General features: G+C 42.4%; 1 protein-coding gene and 1 long non-coding RNA gene across 5 annotated transcripts in view; one reads left to right on the top strand and one right to left on the bottom strand.

Annotated features, from left to right (window-relative positions):
• KCTD1 (potassium channel tetramerization domain containing 1) overlaps positions 1–12,891 on the bottom strand; it is a 200,444-nt gene extending 187,553 nt beyond the window's left edge. For all 4 annotated transcript variants that reach the window (XM_065533966.2, XM_065533968.2, XM_065533969.2 and 1 more), the window contains exon 1: positions 12,778–12,891. Coding sequence is in view for 1 of the 4 variants with exons in the window: in XM_005586991.5 (XP_005587048.1) it covers positions 12,778–12,786 (9 nt within the window). In the remaining 3 variants the exon portion in view is untranslated. The remainder of the gene's footprint in view (positions 1–12,777) is intronic.
• Positions 11,128–23,749, top strand: part of LOC135968259 (uncharacterized) — a 59,039-nt gene continuing 46,417 nt past the window's right edge. Inside the window, exon 1 of the long non-coding RNA XR_010582890.2 lies at positions 11,128–11,222. This is a non-coding gene — a long non-coding RNA (uncharacterized lncRNA). The remainder of the gene's footprint in view (positions 11,223–23,749) is intronic.

The following is a 23,749-nucleotide window of genomic DNA, read 5'->3' as shown; positions in this document are numbered from 1 at the left end:
ACATTTGTAATCCCAGCTACTGTGGAGGCTGAGGCAGGAGAATCGCTTGAACCTGGGAGGTGGAGGTTGCAGTGAGCTGACATTGCACCATTGCACTCCAGCCTGACAACAGAGTGAGACTCTGTCTAAAAGAGAGAGAGAGAGAGAGAGAGAGAGAGAGAGAGAGAGAGAGGAAGCAGAGAAGGGACTGCAGACTGCCCTGAGGTCGAAAAGCAGGCTTAGTGGGAACACTTGGAGAATAATACACCCTGGTCAATAGAATGCAGGGAGTGGGAGATTGCTGAGCTACAGAGATGCCAAGTGATGCAAACGGCCAACCTGTGTCCATGACAGTGGGTTGCCCACATGAAGCAGAAGTGAGAGGTACTGAAGTTTAGCCCATCAAGGCACTGCAAAATAGGACAGCCTTCCCTAACGTGTGTGTTCCAAGAATAGTAATTCTGAGACTTAAATTGTACTGACAGAATAAAGGGCTCTGTGGTCAAATAACTTTAGAAAATGCAAGTTAGAAAATGGATTCCCCATATTGCCAACTTCTATAAATCTTCAAAATACTTAAAAAGGCTTCAAAAGAGTGTATTATGTTTCCCAGACTTATTTAACTGATGAATCCTTTTTTTATTTTTTAGAGATAGGGTCTCACTGATGCCTGGAGTGAGACCCCATCTTAAAAAATATAAAGTGCAGTGGTGTGATCATAGCTCACAGCAGCCTCAAAGTTCCAGGCTCAAGTGATCATCCTGGCTCAGCCTCCTGAGTAGCTAGGATTACAGGCACACAAATCCTTTTTTGTTTCTCTTTGAGGCAGGGTCTCGCTCTGTCACCTAGGCTGGAGTGCAGAGCTACAATCATAACTCACTGCAGCCTCAACCTCTTGAGCTCAAGCAATCCTCCTCCCTCAGCCTCCAGAGCAGCTGGGATTACAAGCATGCACCACCATGCCTTGTTATTATTACTGTAGACATGAGGTCTTGATATGGTGCCCAGGATGGTCTCAAACTCCTGACTTTAAGCAATCCTCCCACCTTGGCCTCCCAAAGTGCTGGTTTTACAGGCATGAGCTGCCATGCCCAGCTGTGTGAATCCTTTTTTATTTCCCTCCAGGAGCATCTCTAGGGTCTACTATACCCCTAAAACAGAGGTTTTCAAAGTGCGGTCCTTTGGACAGTGGCATTAGCATCCATTGGGAACCTGCTAGAAATGCACATTCTCAGGCCTCACCCTAGACCTATCTAATGGAAAACTCTGTGAGTGGAGCCAGGAATCTGTGTTTTAACAAGCTCTGCAGACAATTCTGTTGTATACTAAACTTTAAGAATGACTGAGCTAGAAAATACTTTGGGAAGGCTGGTTCATATTCATATTTGGAAATGACTATTTGGTAAGGGGTTGGATAAATCTTTCATATTAATGCTGAAGTCATATAGTAAGACTGCAGAAGTTGAAATGAAGAAGAAAAATGTGAGTCCAATAGTAATATGCAAATTAAGATTGCTATATTTAATACTAGCCTAATTAATACATCACATCAATATATTAACAAAATGATATTGGATTGACTATTCCTTTGGATTTTTCATGCTGTTATGTCCCTCTGTTAGCATGGATCAAGAGCTGACTCCTTTCCAATATACTTTGTCAAGTTGTTAGGAGGAGCAGGAGGGAGAAAGAAAGAGAAACGGATTTGAAATGTATTTCCCTTCTTTTCTTTTTCTCCATCCTTTGACAGAGGCACCAAAAAAGTAATTATGAGGCCAAAAATAGACAACAGTAAAAAGCAAAGAGAGAAGACAGATCGTATGTAAGCTATATCATCAGTTCTTGAATAACCAAACGTATCAGAAGATATAATTTTCAGGTGTTAAAAATGTATCTGTCATGCTCCTTAGCAGAATAATTTGGAGACATTCTTACCAGACATTTATAGTTTGCAGAATAGCTGTCAAAAATAACTCAGCTATATGAACACTTCAACTGTACAATGAAAAAAAAAAAGTGTGACTCTAAAAGGAATCTGGGTGCATGTTTTCAAAAGTAAAATTTGAATCTCAGCCTAAAATCTAAAATGCATTTTGACTCAGAATTTTTTTAAGAGGGAAAAAGAAAGAAGACCCCTTGAACAATTATGCATAGCTAAAATTTTGAGCTTTTTAAATGATTTGAACTTCAGCTAGAAACATTCTGTTTCTAATGCATTTAGACATAAAGACATCAGAAGTGAAAGTATAGCATGTGCAAAGATTTGCATGAACACAAAGGTTTAATGGGAAGAAAAAAAATATAAGAAATGCCCCTGATTTCTTAAGGTGGAAGTGTGCAGAATTTCCATTGTCTTTCACTCACTCAACCCTGGCTCACCTTGCAGCAACATACATGATCGGTCAGATGTCTGTGACTCCACTGGGCTTGAACTCCTGTGGCTATTTCTACTAAGTGGGGATGAGCTAGACTGGAGCAGGTCTAGATCAAGATCTGTCTTTCCTATAGAAAACCACCTGCGCTTCTTATAGAACTAGTGTGACTTACGCAACCTTTGAATGACTCACTTTTCAGATACTTTGGATCTTTGAAATACAATATTCTCAGCCACTAAAAATGGTTGAATTCAGCTAGGTGCGGTGGCTCATGCCTGTAATCCCAGCGCTTTGGGAGGCTGCAGCGGGTGGATCATGAGGTCAGGAGTTCAAGACCAGCCTGGCCAAGATAGTGGAACCCTCCCCCACCGTCTACTAAAAATACAAAAATTAGCAGGTGCCTATAATCCCAGCTACTCAGGAGGCTGAGGCAGGAGAATCACTTGAACCCGGGCAGTGAAGGTTGCAGTGAGCCGAGATCATGCCGCTACACACCAGCCTGGGAGACAGAGTGAGACCCATCTCAAAAAAAAAAAAGGCTGAATTCTGAAATTTTGGCCTCACTTTGAGAGTTGTCTCTTCTACCCAAACCTCATTTGTGCAGACTGCACAAAGTAGGGTCCAAAGTCATTAGACTCCAGATCCTAAAAACCTGCCTTCCATCCCAGACTTGGAATGGCATTTCTGATAAGGGAGAAACCAAGGTGGTTCATACTGCAGGTGAATTTCTTTGACCATTGTGAGTTCCTGGAACTCATGGGCAAAGGAGCTGGCCCTCATAGGTGATGGCCATTTAACAAATCACCTAGATCTTTTTTTTTTTTTTTTTTTTTGAGACAGAGTCTTATTTCTCTGTCGCACAGGCTGGAGTGCAGTGGCATAATCTTGGCTCACTGCAACCTCTGCCTCCCAGGTTGAAGTCGTGCACCACCATACCTGTATAATTTTTTTATATTTTTAGTAGAGACGGGGTTTCACCATGTTGGCCAGGCTGGTCTCAAACTCCTAACCTCAAGTGATTCACCCACCTCGGCCTCCCAAACTGATGGGATTACAGGCATGAGCCACTGGGCCAGGCTTTAAGTCATCTAGATCTTACCTCTTCATCAAATGATGATGGTGACTCTTAGCAGGAGAAAGCAGTGCTATAAATGGGAGTGGGGCCAAACCGAATCTCAGCAGGCCATTCACCATTTCCGGAAATGGCTGTGAGGCTGTAAATACCCAAGGGCCCCTGATGAAAATTTTAAAGAGCAAGACAATTTTAAAAATGTTTACATACCTTGTCGTGTGCAATGGGAGCATAAGCTCCATATACCCTCACTGCAGATTTCTCTTACTGCTAAGTCAGTTACAGGGGGAGTTACAGAGGGACCCATCCTACAGCACTTAAATAAATGAGAGTCTTGTCATTAGTTTACCTGTATCCAACTGTAAATTGGAGCAGAAGTATTTACACCTCTTTGGAATTACTTTATTGTGTTTCCTACTGAGTGGGCACAGAGTAAATATTTTTTCCTCATTTGTTAAGATGAGGAAAGTGAACGTGAAAATGAAAGAGGAGTTAAAATATGTAACATTTCTAGTATACGGAACGTGCTTAATAATTATTAGTATTAGTAATTACTAATCAGTATTAGTAACAGGCAGCCGCACGTAGAGACTAAGAGCAAAGACTGGAAGCTCGAATGCACAGTTCAACTCCTGGCTCGACCACTCATCATATGTGACCCGGGGGAAGTTACTTTATCTCTCTGCACTTCCATCTCCTCATCTAAAACATGGGGGTGCCAATAATATCACCCCCTTAGGTGATGGATGAGGATTCCACAAGTAATATCTTGCAAAGCCCTTGAAAAACAGTCTGGCACTTAAAGCACTGTATTGGTATTACATATTCAGTTCTTACAACAACCCTCTAAGGTGGTTTTCCTCACCTACATTGTGTAAATAATGAAACCAAAGCTTTGGGGTCACATAATTAACAGTGGGTCTCTATTTCTAAGCAACCAGAAGACCAAGTCATTTCACGACCCCACAGGAGAGGGTTTCACACGGGTCTTCAGCAGCACAGGACACTGTTCCATTCCCTGGCGGCATGTGACTGCCTAAGACTGGGTTATTATCTTTACTAGTATTCCTGATCACTTCTGGCATCAAGTGCTCTCAATCCAGAGCATGGTAGACGCTGGAGGTGGACAGCACTTTCTTCTGTTGATTTGATTAAATAAACAGGAAAGCAGGCCTCTTATGGTTCATATCTCTGGGAAACTGGCAGTAAGTGGATTGCACCAGATAACAAGGTCTGCTTTCTTTCTCCTCCTGCCCCACAGCCCAGGAAGAAACAGGCGGCTCGGAGGTGTTGATCCTTCCAGCTGTCCCCGTTGAGCCTCGGTTGTTTGGGTGAAGGAGCAAAGGCCGTTTTGTTTTTTTGGTTTTGTGTTTTGTTTTGTTTTGTTTCTGAGACAGAGGCTTGCTCTGTCGCCCAGGCTGGAGTGCAGTAGCGAGCTCTCAGCTCACTGCAACCTCCGCCTCCCGGGTTCAAGCAATTCTCCTGCCCCAGCCTCCCGAGTAGCTGGGACTACAGGCGCCCGCCACCACGCCCGGCTAATTTTTTTGTATTTTAGTAGAGACGGGGTTTCACCATGTTGGCCAGGATGGTGTCGATCTCCTGACCTCGTGATCCGCCCGCCTCGGCCTCCCAAAGTGCTGGGAAAAGGCAGCTTTTTAAAACTGGCTGGGCTTGGCTTTTCCAGGAGAGACAGGCAATGGTGAGAAACTAACAGCAAGACCAGAGGCGATTCCAAGTTTACTTGCCAATGTGTGTCACTGCCATCTGCTGGATGGAATGGGTATCAGACCGGGTCCCGTGTTTCTTTGCAGTGTTAAAACGCAAATTCAGTGATTCCCATTGTGGGGGTTCAGAACCTAGCGGTGTATTTGCATCATTTCATAGCATAAGTGTCCGCAGATTTCGGAAATCCCATGACAAATGTGCACAGGAGGACCTCCACGTGAGTAATCAAAAGGCAAAACAGGACCATCTTTGAGGCAACATCCTACCTAGCATCAGTGCTTCCCCAGATCAAATTTGATCTGTTCCCAAATGATTGATCTAATTGGTTAGAAAAAGCCCATAACCGAAGTGGAGTTTGCAGTGAGCTGAGATTGCGCCACTGCACTCCAGCCTGGGCGACAGAGCGAGACTCCGTCTCAGAAAAAAAAAGAAAGAAAAGAAAAGAAAAAAGAAAAAGCCCATAACCAGCAGGTGAGGGCGTCTGGCAGAACTTGGGTCCTCTTGTCAATGGCAAAAAGTACTTACAGGGAAGTGAAATCAACATTTGGCTTTATTCCTGTGTTCTCTGAAATTATGTGTTCATGTATTCAACAGTTATTTATTGAGCACTTATCCCGTGTGCCAGGCCCTGTATTAAGGAACTGAGAAAGCAAAGGTGAATAAACACAGTCCCTACTCTTAATAATATATGGGTATTTTCTGAGTGCTTATTTTGTGCTAGGCATATCCATCCCGTTACATCTCATTTTATTCTCTGAACAACTCTAAGACTATTATTATCTCCTTTGCAATGATCTCATATTATTATCTCATTTGTAGTTCAGAAAACTGAAGCTTAGAGAGATTCAGTAATTACCAAGAAAATACAGCACAGACTCCAGAGATGGAGTGGGATTTGCATATGGGGTGGTGGGAGTGGATGGGTAGGATAGAGAAGGATCAGTACCATTGGACCAATGTGGTAGCTTTTTCTCACCCTCACATAGAAAGTCTGAGTCTTTTGTTTTATACACATTTTCTGTTCCATTAGCTACAAATTTCCAGCAAAGTGAAAGAGCTACAAAAACAAGTAAGTGATGATAGCAGTAGATGCTCTGGAAAGATTTATCAGGAAGAATATCCCTTCCTCTAGCCAGCCTTTGAAATCTATCTCGTTAACATTCTCTTCAGTTCATAACTCTTCTTCTTAATAGCAGCATTGGTGTCGGCAGCAAGGGCTGAATTGTCAGTTCCCATTGGATAGAAAACAAATCCCTATTTTGGTTAGCATGACAGAGTACTTTGCTCAGCAAGAGATAGAGACCAATTCACATGTTCTGATCACAACAATCTCACGCTGGTTTTTTTTTTTTTTTTTTTTTCCTTTCTCTCCTGGCATAACAGTAGGGTGCTGGTGTGGTAGAGAGATACAGAGCTGAGAACGAAGAGAGAACAGGAGGAATGGAAGCTGGTGGCAGAACAAGCAAGCCCTCTGCCAAGTGCCCTTGAAAAGGGCTTAAATAGTATGTCCTGGACAGATAGGACTATGGGTGTAGATGAGAAAGCAGAATGGCTAACGGGGGCTAATGACGGGATTTTGTAGTCAGCCAGCTGAGTTAGAATCCCTGCTCTGCCACTAGCCTAGTGTTTGACTTCAGGCAAGGCACATAACCTTTCTAATCCTCCAGGCAAGAGGAGATACAACTGGGGTTAGGGTAGGGGGAACACTGATGGAAGAGTCAGATCTATTTAGAAGGGAAAGTTGGCTAGGTGCGGTGGCTCACACCTGTAATCCCAGCACTTTGGGAGGCCGAGGTGGGTGGATCACTTGAGGTCAGGAGTTTGAGACCAGCTTGGCCAGCATGGTGAAACCCCACCTCTACTAAGAATAGAAAAATTAGCCAGGCATAGTGGCAGGCACCTGTAGTCCCAGCTACTTGGGAGTCTGAGACAGAAGAATCACTGCAGAGGTTGCAGTGAGCCGAGATCGAGCCACTGCACTCCAGCCTGGGTGACAGAGCAAAACTCAGTCTCAAAAAAAAAAAAAAAAAAAAAAAAAAGAAAGAAAGAAAAAAAAAGAAGAAGAAGGTAAAGTGTACAGAACCTAGCAAAGGGTTAGCCGTAGGTGAACAAGAAGAGAGAAGTGTCAAGTGGACACCGAGGTTTCCGGCATATTACCTAGGGTGGGTGCAGAATAAGATGAGTGCGGAATACTACTTGCCTCACAGTCTTGTTTGCAGGGCTCAGGGAGGTAGGTGTTCCAGATGGCCTCTGCTACTTGTTCCCTAAATCTTAGCCGCGGATGTTACCAGTGCCTGGGGTTTCAGAGGCAGCCAGGATAAGGTGGGACTGATGTGGACCGAGGGACTGAGACAGCAGGGGCCAGACTTGCGGCGGCTCCTCCAAAGAAAGTGCCCTTTGGGGTTGATTGATACTATGTATACACACTTCAGTTGGACATACTCTTATTTTTCCTCTTAACAATCCTATAATGCAGGTTAGAGAGATGGCATCGTTCCCATTTTTACAGAGAAATAAGGAATAGGTCAAAATACGGTTGTTTTTCCAACTGGAGTTTGCCCTGAGGGCCATCCACATGAGAACCACCAAGAAAAGTAGCTTATGGAATTGCATTTGTACATCAAACCCCTATGGAGAGAGTGATATTCAAAGTGTTTTCAGTCGAGTGATTTGCATAGTTGTGTCAGTTATTTGTATGTAAACGGACTTTTAAAAAGCATCCAACCATTCATTTTATAATCATTTGACACATTTATAATATTTTAACACAATTAATTTGTACTATAAGGCACAGGTTTGTTTCAGAAGGCTCAACATAGGCCTACCTTAATGATGAATTCCAACTTAGTCAGACTTGGATAAATGGAACCACATGGTACACTTCATAAAGGAAAAGGCATTTTGGATAACAGGATGAAAAGAGCAGGCCATTGCGTGCCTGATACACTGTAGGCACTCCAGACCCAATTGCTGAACAAATGGAGGGATTAAAGAATGACTAGATGCTTTGGTTTCCTTTGTGAATGCCGTTACACCGGATATGAATGAGGCTTCTCACTGCTACTTAATCTGGCTATTACAAACGAAGTGAAAGATACAAAATCTACCCAGGCTTCAGAATTCCCCTGTCTATTCAATTAACATGCCCGAAACCTAGGTGTCCACTTGACACTTCTCTCTTCTTGTTCACCTATGGCCAAACCTTTATTAGGTTCTATAAATTGTCCCCTCTACATAGATCTCAAACCCTTCCAACAGTGGTTCCCCTACCCTAAACCCAGCTACGTCTTCTCTTGCCTGGATGACTGTAATAGCCTTCCAAGAGCTATGCTTCATCCACCTGGGTCCCTCTAACCACTTCCCAGAGTGCCAGCAGAGTCATTCTTTCCAAACACCAATCTGATTGGTCACTGCTGCTCCTCTCCCAATCCTCCCCATCACTTACTTGTAGGGGGAAGACCAGGTGCCCGTCCCTGCAGTCTGCATCACTGCTTCCTCCGTGTCTTACTCCAGCCAGTTAAACCTTGAGTTCCTCCCCCTTTGCTAAGCTTCTCCTGGCTTGGTAAAATGCTGTTCCTTCTTCTCTCTCCCTTGGACTTAGTCTCTGTTCTCTCTCTCTTGCCTAGGCCCCTTCATCCTTCAGATCTCAGTGTGTGGCACTTCTGACCCTGGTCCAGGCCGTTTTGGCGCTCTTTAAGTTAATGCTACCAGAACCCATATTCCTTTTCCTTCAAAGCACTCATCTCTGTCAGTTGTTCAGTTATTCGATGAATGTCTGCCTCTCTGTCTGGACTATAAGCTCCAGGAGATTGGAGGCTCTGAATGCTTTTTCTCACTATTGTGTCTCCAGCATTTAACACAGTAGTTCTTATACAGCAGGCACAAATATTTGTTCAATGAATGAATGAACGGACCTAATGAACACAGGCTTATTATTCTTAAAGGATAATCTCTCTGTTTTGTTTCTTCAGTTATCTCAAACCAAACTCATTAACAAAACATTATTTATATCTACCACGTTTTTATGAATGAAAAGCCAGAGCGCGTTGTGTCTCACTTCTGCATGAGTAAGCTATTAAAATAAGCATACACGCTTGCATCCAAAAATTTCATTTTTATTCCCAAGATAGTTCATCCTAAAGATGGAGCAAATAAATGCTCTGTTTGCTTGGGAAATCATAAACTGCAGTCCAAAAGAAGGTTCAGAAATGCAGTTTAATAAACAACTAAATAAAAACGTTGGTGAACTGATAGTTCACAAACATCATTTGAATGACTCAAATGCAATGCAAATGGGAAAAGATCTTAGCTAAAAACATCACATCAGAAGTAGAAAACTATCATTCTGATTCAGAAACATTAAGACAAGAAAGCATTTGTGCAAGCAATTGTTATTGCTAAACGTAGAGCTAAATGGAGGTTTAAGAAAGTTCTCTGATAAAATACATCTGTCACTAATTACTCTTACATTTAAAAACAAATTGCTTTGGATAAATAATTTGATGCCAAAAGGTCCATAACGCATTATTCAACGCAAATCGAATAATATGCTTTCATCATCATCTAGTTGAAGTCTTAGTGAAGTTACTTTCCTAGTCCTTAAGTGGTATAATTTGTACAATGATTACTGAAGGCTCCCCCCAAAATAAATATCTCACATCAGAGTAAGCTGAATGGTCAGTAAATCACCATTACTTAAGTAAATATGAACCAAGCTGTTACTGTGCACCCCTACTATGCAAGCCCTGGCAAAGAATTACAAACACAAAAACCTTACAGCTAGAAGAGAGACCTCTAGTGTGTGCTGGAGAACTTTATATATTGTGCTTCAGGCATAATTAATACAGCAAAATCACTGCAGTCGTTTTGCATACTGTGGTGGGAGATTTTTGCCAAATATCTTTCACACTCAATTCATTTCAAAATTTCTTCCCAGCTAATATGTGACATTTTTGCCTAATTAGTTACTCTCTTAGAAATATAAGCCTAACCCAATGAAGTTTTCTCCGTGATGCAAAGTTTTAAAGTTTCGTGGTCACCTTTGCAACCTAATTAGTAAACATTTAACCTACTGTCATCATAACAACTGCTTACAATTCTTTCCATTCAGGCAGCAGCAGGACTCCTGAGTCAAACTGTTGCCGTCAGTGTGTTAGTTTCCTGAACATCAGCCCCTCATAGTAAGCCAAATGCCACACAAATACAAACACGAGGAATAAATCGGCACACTGCCCATTATCCAGGAGACAAATGGATCCACTGCTATTTTAAATTCACCAAGTAGGCTATTAGTTGCCACAGATTCCCATATATGTAGGTGAATTCCTTGATGTAGAATCAGGTTTAATGAATCATTCTACAGAATCAGCCTCAGCCTTTTAAAATCCTTTATTTTTTCCTTTTCCACATTAAAAACACATTTGAGATACACACAGAAAATGTTTCTCTAAAAAACGCACACATACACACAAAACAGGAGGTCTCTTAAGGAGTCTACTGCTGAGAAGGTAAAAGCATTTTGCTCATTTTTAATTTGCTAAAACAATCCAAGCATGCTTGGTACCCAGAGGGTATTCTCAAATAAACTTGTATCTCTAGCTGCCAGCTTAGTTGATTGAAAACAGAAGGCAAACGTTTCTTAAAGAATATGTTAAACTGTTATGTCTCCCAGTACCACCCAGGATACACACACAGACACACTCACACACAACGCATAGTCAAGGATTTGCTTGAAAGCAGCCAGTTCTATTATCTAAAAGGTAATACATTTGTACCAAATTACTCCTGCCTACTGCGGTGCACCTTTTAGCGACGAAGCCAGTGCCACTGGGATCCTGGACAGTTCTCGCGTGCCATTCTCCACGTACAAAGCCAACGGCCCCATTTGCAACTTTGCTAACTTAGTTGGCTTCCGCCCAGCCGAACCCCGAAGCAGTCACTGAAAACGTTCTGACACCAGAAAATCATTTCCACGACAGTGCAAGTGTTCGAAAGCACAAAGGCAGACACTGTCTACCCGCGACAGTTCGCAAGTTGCGGTGGCGGGGAGGCTGTGCGGAGCGCGCGTGCAGGTAAGGGATTCCTGCACCGCAGGTCTGCTTTCCTCTTCCTGGATGTTTTGGGGCTCGACCTCACTTTTAACGCGAATTCACCATTACGCGCCCCCCACCCCGTTCTTTCTCCAGGAGGCGCGGACTCTGTTTTCCAGCCAGGTCCCTCTTGGGGGCAGGAGAGGAAGCACACTTCACATTTCAGTAAAGAGGGGTGGCGGGAGTGGGTAAGGGGGGCGGCGGGAGTTGAGGGGAGCGGAGGAGGAAAGAGGTCAGAAAGGAGCCAAACTGCATCCCTCCAGCCCACCTCTGCGCCCCGAGCGCTGGTTCAGACGGCGGAGCCACAGGCGGCCGGGAAACTCTGTCCCTTTAAGGGAACCTAGGCCGCCAGGAGGGGAGGGAAGGATGCGGGCTTCGGACTCGGCGTTGCCGGCAGCGCGGGGAATAGGCGAGCGCAGCAAAGCCACAGCCATTACCTGCAGCGCTCGCATCCTCCCCGCGTCCCAGCGCCGCCCCCACTCCCTCCCCGCCTCCCAAGGAGACTTCTAATCCGGAGCATGTGCCGTGCCCTTTATCCGGGGAGGAGGTGGGGAGGAAGAGGAATGAGAGCTTTTTAAAAATAAATGAAACGTCTGCATCCAAAAGGGGGAGGGGGGCTGGAGATGGGAGGGAGTGGGAGGGGGCTTTAAAGGCGCCCGGGTGGGCGGAAGCGGCGAATCTGGATCAGCCCGGCCGGAGACGAAGAGCGCCGGGCACGAGCCGCGGCTCACAAAGGGGAGCGGCGCGGTCCGGCCCGGGCAAAAGGGGGAAGAAAAAACCGCCCCAGGCCGCAGTCCGCTCGACCGCCACAATGGCGTCTTTCACCGGGCGTCCGGGGGCGCCGCCGAGGCTGCCTGCGAGAAGGGGGCGGAGGGTCCCCTACCCCCGGCGGAAGCGCCGCCCCGAGCGCCGCCACCCCCTGCGCGCCCCGCAGGGATGTGCGCTGGGCTCGGGGCGCCCCCGCGGCGGCGGCCGGGAACCCGCGGCGCTGGGCGCTCTCGGCGGGGCCGGTTCGCGGGCGCGGAGCTCTGCGCCGGGGAAGAAAGGGACGCGCGGGGCTCGGGGGAGGAGGGAGGGGCTCGGGGAGGGCGGGGGAGAGCCGCGGCGGAGCGGCCGCCGGGGAGGCTGGCGCGCGGAGCGGCGGGCGGGCGGCTCTGGCACGGGCTCCCAGAGCCAAGGCGGCTCCTCTCCGAGATCCGGAACCCGGCCCCGAGATCCGGAAACCCGGCGCCGGCTCCCGGCCCCCAGCCGCGGCCCCGGCCCGCCGCACCCGCTCCTCCTGCCCGCTCTGCTCCGCCCTGCTGGCGCCCGCTCCCACCGGAGGAAGAAAGCCGAGAACCGGGAGCGGCAGCCCCGGAGGAGGCGGCCGCCGCGGGTCCGAGCGGATCCCGAGTCGCCCGCCGTGGCGGGCGGCGTGTGTGCGAGTGTGCCGCGCTCTCGCCCCATGCCTGGCACATGCGTAAAAGCGAGTTGCGCCCAAAGTCCCAGCCATACCCTCCTTAGCAAATAATAACAAACCCAAACCGTCAGATCTTACCTGAAACATTGAAGCACAAAGTCTCTCTCCAAGTCCCCTTTTCCTTTTCCTCTCCCCCCTTTTCCGATTTCTCTCCCAGCGATCTGCTCGGCTCGCCACACCAGAGAGAAATGCAATAGCTTGGCTAAGGTAGACAGAACAAAATACAGAGAAGAGTTGCTCCAGGGCTTTGAAACCCCTCAAGGCAAGGATCAGGATACAATTAGCTCATGCCTCTACCTCTAGTCTAAATCAATCTCCAAAATAAAACTTAAATCAAATTAACTGGTCACAGGGCAGACAATTGATCTCCTTCAAAAATAAAGCTCTACATATATGTATAGAGAAATATACACATAGGAAATTTTTTTCCAGATTTTTTTTTTTTTTTTGGTGGAAAAACAGTCTCATTCCAGCCTCCAACTTGCTTTTTACCCTCCTCTTGCACAGAAAAGCTGATTTTAATCGTTGTGATTAGTTTTGATGTAACGTTTCCGCGGGCGATTTCTGCAAATGGATGGAGTGTTTCTTTGCCAAAAGAGGGAAAAGCAGCAGATGATGATAATTATAAGGATTGTTGGTTGTTTCTTTTTATTTGTGTCTAGGGCTCTCTCTTCACTTTCTCAAGTTGACCTGACATTGCTATTACACTAAGGTCGCACAACTTGTTGAGGATCATCGCCCTGTCTCATCAAAGGATAGGTGATAATTTGGCAATAGAGCAGCACATTTTTGGTTCCTTTGGCGACATAACGTCCCAAATGACGTGGATAAAAATAAGCACATGCAGTCTGCTTTGCCCCAATCAAGTCTGAATCAGCGCCTGAGGGTGATACACAAACTCATTTCAAATGTTCAACCATGCAGAATTGTAAAAAGATTGAAGGAGTGACACCGCATTTTTTTTAATGGCAAAATTAAAAGAAAACAAAACCCACATTAGGTGTAGCCGAGGACCTACCATTCAGTTTTATTTGATCAACCTGAACACACCTCACCTCCTCCCTTCTCTTTGCTATACTCCACCTGGTTATCTTTTAAAGGGGGGTTTGTATAATTCCATTATTTGACGGAAGTGCTCAGCAGAGCTAGAAAGGCTAACAAAAAAACACATTTCCCCAGATTGCTACTCTGGTTCTGACCTCCCCCACTCCTCATCACTTCTTCTCTATGTCTTTGTTCAAGGAGATTGTGCCTGGGCCAGTCGTTATCTTAGTTCTTTTTAGTTAGGGTGGGATATTTGGTTATAAACTCAAGGATCACCTCCCATTAGTGTTATATCCTTGCAAGATACTTCTTGAAATGGTATGTTTTTGAGCACTTCACAGCTCATTAATTCAAAGACTTTGCTGACATTTCTTATGAAAAAGATCAGGTTATATGGCCAAGGATACTAAAGAAAGAAAGAAAAAACCCTAAATAGAACCAGACATGTCCTGCAAATACCTGCAACTGGCAGCAGTTCACAGGAAGTATTTTTTAACCATCATTTTTCCTTTAAGGTAAGCAACTGCTGCAATGCCAACAGAAAAGGGAAGGACCAAGCTTTTAACAAGTAAATAGAGTCAATCAGATTAGTGCTATAGTACATGAAAGATTAACATCAGAGTGAGAACCAGGGGTGTTGGCAGATTTTTTTTTAATGTAACAAGTTTATATTACATGAGTATCTTTGCACATTCTTCTTCTCTCTCTCCCCACGCACAAGGTTGATACATTCTCTGATCTACAATAAAAAATTTTAAATGTCCACAAGCCCTAAATTCAATGGAATAAAAACTTTGTTCTTGCCCCTAAGTGGCAATAAATGTTAATACAGGAGAATGTGAGAAGAAAAGAGACTATGGAAGAAATATCCCCAATCACTGATATGATGACTGAATACATTAAAGTTGTGGCCTAAAGTGACTTTTAATTAAAAACAAACGAAAACAACCAAGTGTCACATAGAGAACCACACATCATTGTCCTAGAATTTTAGAACTGGAAAGATCCTTTGCAGACATCCAGTCCTTTGGCATCATTTTATAGACAAGGAAAACAGGCAGCTCGTCCGGTGTCAGAAGCCAGCCATTGAAAGGGGATCTGCCACAGGAGGCAAGACAAGAAGAAAGGTGAGTGACGTCCCTCTGTGAGTCCTGACCTTGCGAAGTTGCACATAGCATTCTAAATTTTGTTGACATGGCTTGAACCGTGCTTTTGAAATTCCCTTTTTGAGATTGTCCTCAAATCCTGTAGCACAATCTTCTAAATATCTTTGATGGCAAAAAATTTTTGATCTTTGATCATTTAAGTTTGGAAACAAGAACAACACAAAAAAATGATTGCCAGGTCTAGACATTAAGTAGATGAGAAAGATGGCTTATGCTACTTAGAGTCAAAAAAAGAAAATAGGACTAAAAACAGGACCGTTTTCTTATTAGTTCCTAAGAGGAATAAAGACAGTTCTCAAAATATTTTAAGCAATGAAATTATTACTGGAAAGGGGGCTTTCCTTTTTCAGATAACTGTTCTGAAGGGAATAATATTCATTTGAGTGAATTAAGTTCTGAAATGTACATTTATAAGACATTTTAATGTTCCAGAATGACATCACTTACAAAAAGATGATCTTTTTAAGCATTAGGCCGTTGACATTTTAAAGTGATTCAACCTGTTTGGTTGATCTTGAACTTGTAGTAATTCCAGTGGCAAATAGACTGAAGGTAAATTTTCATTCTGTTGTGGTGGGTATCTTTATTTTCTTGCATTTCAAAAGGATCTCAAAGTTGAGGCTGTATAAAATATTTTGAAAATTTATTTTGTTCCATGCAATACAAAGAAATCAGTAAACTTCATGACCTTTAAATCAGAGTAATGACAATTTATTTTAAATTTTAAAATAGGCTGTCAGTGAAATAGCATGTGAAAAGTCACGTTCATATCTTGCCAAGAATGACATACAAACTTAACAGACTTCAATCAGCCTCTATAATCATAAAATGACCTGAAAGTACTTTTGTACTTTTTATCTAATTAATAATCTGCATTTTGTGGTGTCGGTAGCAATGTTTTTTGCCCATCTTTAAGAAACTGGGAAAAAGAGTATATTAAAAATCCATCTAACTTCCTTTTTTTTTTTTTTTTTTTGGAAATAATTGGTATGAGACCAGCAGCCTACCAACCATTAGCCACACGGAAGACAATGGCAATAAAATTGTCAGCAAGAAAACAATCAGGAAGAAAACTGTTTTCTTTCTGTTTTCATCTTCCAGGGTCTCACCGTCAAAATAAGTTCTACCACTTTTAAAAGGCAGAAAAAAACAAGATAGGATATTTTGAATTGAAACTAGCAGCTCAGCTGAAAAAGGTTAGCACTACGACGGTTGTGGAAGAGAAAACAAGATGTTCTTTCAGGGGAGCAGCAGCCCCCCTTCTAATGTTAGCATGAGACAGCACATTTGATTGCATCACAGTCACTGAACCCTCAGAAGGTGCCACAGAACAGCACAGTTTTGTCCAGGGTAGCCCTGCGGTATATTCTTGGTGGTGATTTGACAAGATCTGGACATTAGCTGCTGAGATGAAATGTGAAATTGCAGAGCCCTCCACTGAAGCAGTGAGACTCTCAGATCAAATTTTAAAATCCCATTGCACTTTCCATTAGGGAGAAGAGAGAAGCCTCAGTGCTTAGGCTCAACCTGGGTGTGCATAGATACCACTAGCTGTGGTGAAGCTGCCACAGTTTCCCCTACCTGGTCACTAAACAACAGCATTTCCATTATCGCTCCAGCAGAATCCACCTGTAACTACCACGAGAGGCCCTGCCACGTGGGGAGACTAATTATATTGTTTTATTTTATCCCTGGGTCAGTTTGTGTGTGAGAAAAATCACCTGTTTTTTATCAGCCAACCTGAAACCCCCTATAATGCTGTGGAATGTGCACGTTTTCCTGGAGTTGAATAGAAGCATTAATGAGCTCTAACAAAATGGGTTTGTGATTCCTGGAGTTTGGCCCCAGCCACCACCTGTTTGTAATTAGCCTCTGGAAAACCTATTAGTTTCCTGTATCACTGTCAATATTGAGTTTGTAATATCTCATCTTCTGAGAAGGTAAATCTTCTAACGGTTGCAGATATGCCAATGGGCATATTTCTGAAACAGAAATAGGTACCAAGTCCTTGTATTGAGACCCTTAAATCAATGGTTTTGTTTGTTTGTTTGTTTGTTTTTTTGAGATGGAGTCTCGCTCTGTTGCCCAGGCTGGAGTGCAGTGGCACGATCTTGGCTCACTGCAACCTCCGCCTCCCAGGTTCAAACGATTCTCCTGCCTCAGCCTCCCCAGTAGCTGGGATTACAGGCATGTGCCACCATGCCCATCTAATTTTTGTATTTTTTTAAGTAGAGATGGGGTTTCACCATGTTGGCCAGGCTGGTCTTGAACTCCTGGCCTCAGACGATCCACCTGCCTCGGTCTCCCAAAGTGCTGGGATTACAGGTGTGAGCCACTGCGCCTAGCCCAATGTGGTCTTTTATCAAAGTTTCTTCTCTGGTCGTCTAATGTGAACGCTAGTTATAATCTCACATCATAAAACAATACAGATGTATGAAGAAATAAAACCTGACTGTGATTGGATATCCTGACCGCCGTTTTTGGTAGTCTTATTCAATTGAGAAATCTGTTTGTCCACAAGAAGGCAGATGTGTGGAGAAAGTTGTGAAGCATCTGTATTCATTACTGGCATTTGAAATTCTTTGCTGGATACTTACCTTCTATGTTTTAAATAAATAATTGCAAGTAGGTTTTATTACTCTAGTTGAGTTACAGTAGTAATTCTGCCACTTCAACTTGTGGTATTACCTGATTCTTAGTTTCTTTAGCCATAAAATATGAATGAAAATGTCTATTTTGAAGGGTTATTTTGAGGTTAAATGGGATAATATATGGAAACTGTCTAGAACTGAGTCTAGCACACAGTCAGTTCTCAATAAATGATAGCAACTATTATCATTTTGGTTTATATTAGTTGATTAAGTCACATGGTCTCTAGTGTTTAAGTTAACAGCATAGAAGAAGGATATCTTTGCAATGGGAGTACTAATTTATCAATATCTCTGTGGCTAATCTTTTTAAAAGCTAATAACCAAATCATGTTTTATTATTTCATCAAGAAATTACATGGGCATCTCACTTGGTCACATGTAAAATAATGGGGTGAAATGAGATTTCTCCAAGGTAAATCCTAGCTGTGAAAAATTGTATGTTTGTGATGCTGCTTACTAGCAAGCACACTTTCTTTTAGTTCTGTTGAGGATCCTTGATTTTGACAAGACTGCCTCACACATACAAAACAATTAATTAAGCATTATGTATAATTGCTCGTGTAAGAAGTGGTACTTGACTAGAATTCTGCCACGAACCTCTTTCTTCATAATTATTTGCTTTTTGCCTTTCAGGAGTTACAAAATCAGTATAAGCAAGCACTTCACAAACAAAATTTTAAAAAAAGAAAATGCAGTTTTCAAAATAGGAAGAAATAAACTTCAGGGCTGATTGAAATCTCTAAGAAATAGTTCAATCAATCAATCATATCATACCGTCCTATTTTCTACATTCTCCAGTTTATGTATTAAATATATTCTTTGCTAAGCTTCAGACCTTATCATTTTCAGATTATTCCATGCAATCTGTTAGGCTATCCATTTTAAAGCTAGTGGCTTTTTAAAGAAATGCAGTGGCTGTTTTAAAGAAATATTTTTAATAAGATATACATTTCCTTAGATATTTTGTACTAGTTCATATTCCAGTGCCTCCTAGTAAACTATCTGGCACTGAAAGGTACTTCTGTTTGCAGTGTAATGTGTCACATGCACAGCCCATCCGGTACAGAACCACTTAGCTTTGCTTCACTGTTCTACTGTCTGAACCAAGACCATTCATGAGAAACCCCATAATACAATTGTGGCACCTCCGGGGCACCATATACATTTATGTAAGTTATCTCTTCTTGCATCCTTTGGGTGTCAGAACCTCTCAGCTTTGCTAACCATAAAAAATCCGCCTTAAGCATATTACTAACTTTAAAACTCTAATGATATGGATGTCATATTTCAATTTTTAAAAAACCTTTCCCTGCTCCACCCCTGAAAAAATCCAATAAAACTTATCCGGTGGAATCATGCTATGGTTAAACACATAAAATGTATTTAAAAGAAAAAGAATTGTGAATATGCTATAGCCAACCCTCCCCTCTCCCAAAAAATCACAAAAAACAACACACACACACACACACACACACACACACACACACACACAACCCAAAGGCCAAGAACAACAACAACAAATCTTGTCAATAAGTAATAATTAAACAAGAAACAAGGCCAGGTGCACCTAGTAATCCTAGCAATTTGGGAGCCAAGGCAGGTGGATCACCTGAAGTCAGGAGTTCAAGACCAGCCTGGCCAACGTGATGAACCCGTCTCTACTAAAAGTATGAAAAATAGCTGGGCATGGTGGCGGACACCTGTAATCCTAGCTACTTGGGAGACTGAGGCAGGAAAATCACTTGAACCTGGGCGGTAGAGATTGCAGTGAGCCAAGATCACCCCACTGCATTCCAGCCAGGATAGAGCAAGAGTCTTGCTCAAAAAACAAACAAACAAACAAAAAACAAACACAAAGAAAAAGAAAGAGAAATAAAGTATTAACTCTTCCAACTGTGGCAAGAGCTGCTATAAACAAATTGCTACTGATAGCAAGAATCTGTGCATTTTCTTCAAAGTTATCAGGAGAGAAAGCAGTTTCTAGGGTCTTAATGAGTATTAGCCTGATCAGTTAAAATGTGCACTGGGAGATGGAGAGGAAATCAACAGGACTATTCAATACGGACATTTAAATGATTTCAACATTATTTTTACTAATGGCATTAATAATAGTAGTGATAAGAAACAATTATGACTGATGGTACAAAACTTCCATTGTGTAAAGACCATCTGGCTATGAGAGCCAGACATGAAAATCTGAAATTAAATCCTCAATCTGTCCCTCTAAGGTTGCTTTGTAGATAATGAATATCTTAATTTTTTAAAAGAGAAAAAGAAATCGATTGTACCAAACATACAGCAGCTCCTGCTGAGAAAACAAAGTTGGTGTGTCTATTTCTTTTCTAATTGTAGATGTCCCTAAACAAAACAAACCCTCTGTGAAAGAGCTTGCAGATAATGGTAGTAACTCATCAGCCTTTTATTTTGTTTCTTTGCGTCTGAAGATTTTGATAGATAAAGCATTATTATACTCCTCTTATTCCTTATTTCCCCAAGGCAAGGGCAAGCATTACTGTAGGTTTTCTTCCTATAGTAAAGCCTACTTAAAGATGTCTTTTGAGGAGAGAAGAAGCTAAACCTTTGGTCTTCTACAACAAATACAAAGTTTAAAACTTATCTTTATGTAGTAAACACAGGTATCAAAGAGAAAGCATCTAACTCAGAACCCAGAAAATGGCCAGTATTCATATATATTTGTTATTTTAGTTTTATTGATCATACCCAGGGTTTAACTCTTTCTAACTTTTGGATTTTCTGGTAGTATCAAAATACAGTGGAGATAGAAGGACAAATATTGTATGATTCCATTTATGTAGGGTACTTAGAATAGTCAAATTCATAAAGATAGAAGGTAGAATAGTAGTTACCTGGGGATGGGGAGAGGAAGGAATGGGGAGTTGTTGTTTAAGGGGTACAGAGTTTCGATTTGGGAGGATGAAAAAGATCTAGACGTGGATGGTGGTGATGGTTGGACAACAATGTGAATGTTGTACTTAATGCCAGTGAACTGTACACTTAAAAATCATTAAAATGGAAATTTTTATATATAGTTTGCCACAATTAAAAATCAATAAATTATACAAATATTAAACTCTAAGAAATAGGTGAAAGGAGAAAAGTACAATATGGTAAAAAACAAAGCAAAGCATCTAGTTCTCTGATTCTCTCCTTAATTAGTGTTACATCTGAGTTACACCTGGTCACAATGGCCCATAAAGAAGTGGGGCAGAAACCCCAGGACCTTGTGTTGACCATGTTATCACATTGAAGACCCAGCGTGAGTGGAAGCTGGGACTGATCTCCATTCTTTGTCTGGCATAGCTAAAATGCCTCATTCGTTGCGGATTCCTTCACTGTGTTACAAAAACTTGGATATTCTGAGCCAGATCAAATCACTGGAAATTGCCGAATGGTGTGTCTGGATACTTGAAATTATGTAGGCAAAACAGCCTGGTGTTTGACAATATTTTAGACATGCCCTAATGTGTTTGTCATTGTGTAGCTGTGAACTTGTACCTGAAAATACAAAATCTACAACAGCTTGCAGATTCATAAAATAATGAACTAAACTGGTTATTTAGAATCATAAAACAAAAACCTGTTTTTACTTTTTTTTTTTTGAGGTTTGGATTGGGTTAGAGATAGCCACAGCCTTGATTTTCTTTCATAATTTCTGTGGCCATCTAGAGATGCCTGATCTGTCCATTCAGCCTAAATAGCTACCTCTGGTCTCATTGTACTTGCTATAGTTTTATTGGTGCTCTTTTATTTTCTGAAAATAGAGGTGTTTTTTGTTTGTTTGTTTGTTTGTTGTTGTTGTTGTTTTATTGTTCTGGAAATAATAGCAAGAGAACATTTTAGATTTTGAAGAGTAAAAACACATCTTTTCTCTGCTCCCTTCATTTCCTATGAGGGTGCCACTCTCTGATTTTAAAATCTATTCAACCTGAAAACTGACCTCCATCTGCAGTTCACGTTTTATTATATTTTGTGGATTATTTGTAAGGAACATTGGTGCTGATGGCAGAGTGGCCTGTCATAATCATATTTAGAGGCATGCCTTTTCTAAATACTGGGATATTCAACTCATCCTCCCCGAATTGTGTCTTGGTTCTCTTAGAAATACATCAAGGCAAAAGGACTGAGAAGGTTTTCCCTTGTGCTTGATCTAGAAAGAACTAAGCCTATGGTAGAAACTTAAGAAAAAATGAAAAATTGATAATGAATAAATTAAGGGACAAATACAAGCCCAAGCAGTCTGCTTCTTTGCAGGTTTATAGGTAGTAGGATTGGGGTTAGGTGGTGGAGAAGGTGTAAAACCACTTCTCCCTTTTCTTCTTTGAGTTCATGGATGTCACAGGTTCTCATTGTCATTCCTGGAAGAACCAGAAAGTAAATTAAGATGATAATGTTAATCTCCACTTTTAGACAACATGTTAAGTTTCAAAGCATTATGACACAGTTTTGAGTCTATATTTTAATCTCTGATATATTTAGCCTTAGCTAGCACTGACATTATTTTACCTAGTCCTGCTATTTTCCTGTGATAACGTTCCTATTTTCTAACACTCCTTATTCAGACAGAGACAATGAGAAGTTGTATTTGCACAATTTACCAAACACTTACCTCCACTGCTTCATTCTGTTCTTTTACCCAGGTTGTTAATCTAATTGTATTGAAGATGAGGAAAGAGAAAGAATGACTTCCCGAAAGTCATGGAGCAGAGGAGAAAGAGCCTTCGTCTGACTCTAGGACCAGCACTTTTTGTACCAGATGAAACCTTGCATTTGTGTTATTCCTAACCAGTTGTCTTGCTCTCAAGTCCCTCTTCTCTATATCCATCTCTGGCTTCCTAGACAAAAAACAGGCTCTTGTAGGAAGCATATATAAACTAAAACAGTGAATAAACTTTTCAAATAATTTGTTCTATGTCGCAAAAGTCAGTAAATAAAACAGGAGACATCAAATCAGCCAATTTCTTTATCCATGGGATATCAAGCTCCTCGTATGAAGGAAGAAACTAATGACTTCCTGCTTCCTCTCCTCCTCCTCCTCCTCCTTCGTTCTGTTTCCCTTTTCTATGAAGGCTCTGACTCTTGTAGTTGTTCTGATGTCATACCTGTGGGAAGGTCTCCTGAGATTCTGTGATGATCTCTCTACAGACAGAGCTTGGTAGGAGTCAGCACGCTCATTCATTGGTGTGCTCGTCAAATGCATAACTCAGATACATCAAACAAAGTGCAGCTCTTTCTTATAATTTAATTGAATTTAAAGTTCCAGGATACATGTGCCTGACATGCAGCTTTGTTACATAGGTAAATGTGTGCCATAGTGATCTACAGTGCGGCTCTTTAGAACCTCAGTAAGACTTTTGTCCTGTGAGTTAGCAGGAAAGGGGTGGCTTTGCCCCAAAGGAAGGGTAGCTATTCACGATGAGGTTGAGGTTTCTTTTTTTTTTTTTTTTTTTTTTTGAGACGGAGTCTCACTGTGTCTCCCAGGCTGGAGTGCAGTGGCGTGATCTCGGCTCACTGCAAGCTCCGCCTCCCGGGTTCACGCCATTCTCCCGCCTCAGCCTCCCAAGTAGCTGAGACTACAGGCGCCCGCCACCACACCCGGCTAGTTTTTTGTATTTTTAGTAGAGACGGGGTTTCACCATGTTAGCCAGGATAGTCTCAATCTCCTGACCTCGTGATCCACCCGCCTCGGCCTCCCAAAGTGCTGGGATTACAGGCTTGAGCCACCGCGCCCGGCCGAGGTTGAGGTTTCTATTGCCCATGCCCACACCTATTTTTTTTAATACAAGGAAGGAGGGAAACAGGGAGGCAGATGAGTACACAAGTGGCAGAAAATACCTTTCCAATGCTCCCATGTTGATTAATATGCCCTCACCACCAAGCTGGGTCATAATCCCTGTAACTTGGCTTCGTTCATGGGGTCCAATGCAGGATGCCTGGAAGCCGAATGGAAGCCAATGAAGGATGCCATGTGCCAAATCACAGAAAAAAATCTTGAGGAGGTCTAAGTTGAACACTTTAAAGTTAGAAGATTCTCCCAGTTTCTCTGCCTGTTCTATGACTCTATATGTAGTTTCATATTGATTATAGATGTAGACACGCATATTTCCTTTTGACGAAGAAAAAGGAGTTTTGCTCCTGCAAATGAAAACAAATTCCATTATTTCTTAGTGA

The sequence above is a fragment of the Macaca fascicularis genome, chromosome 18 (genome assembly GCF_037993035.2).
Source record: "Macaca fascicularis isolate 582-1 chromosome 18, T2T-MFA8v1.1".
NCBI lineage: Eukaryota > Metazoa > Chordata > Mammalia > Primates > Cercopithecidae > Macaca > Macaca fascicularis.
This window is presented reverse-complemented; position numbering and strand designations above follow the sequence as displayed.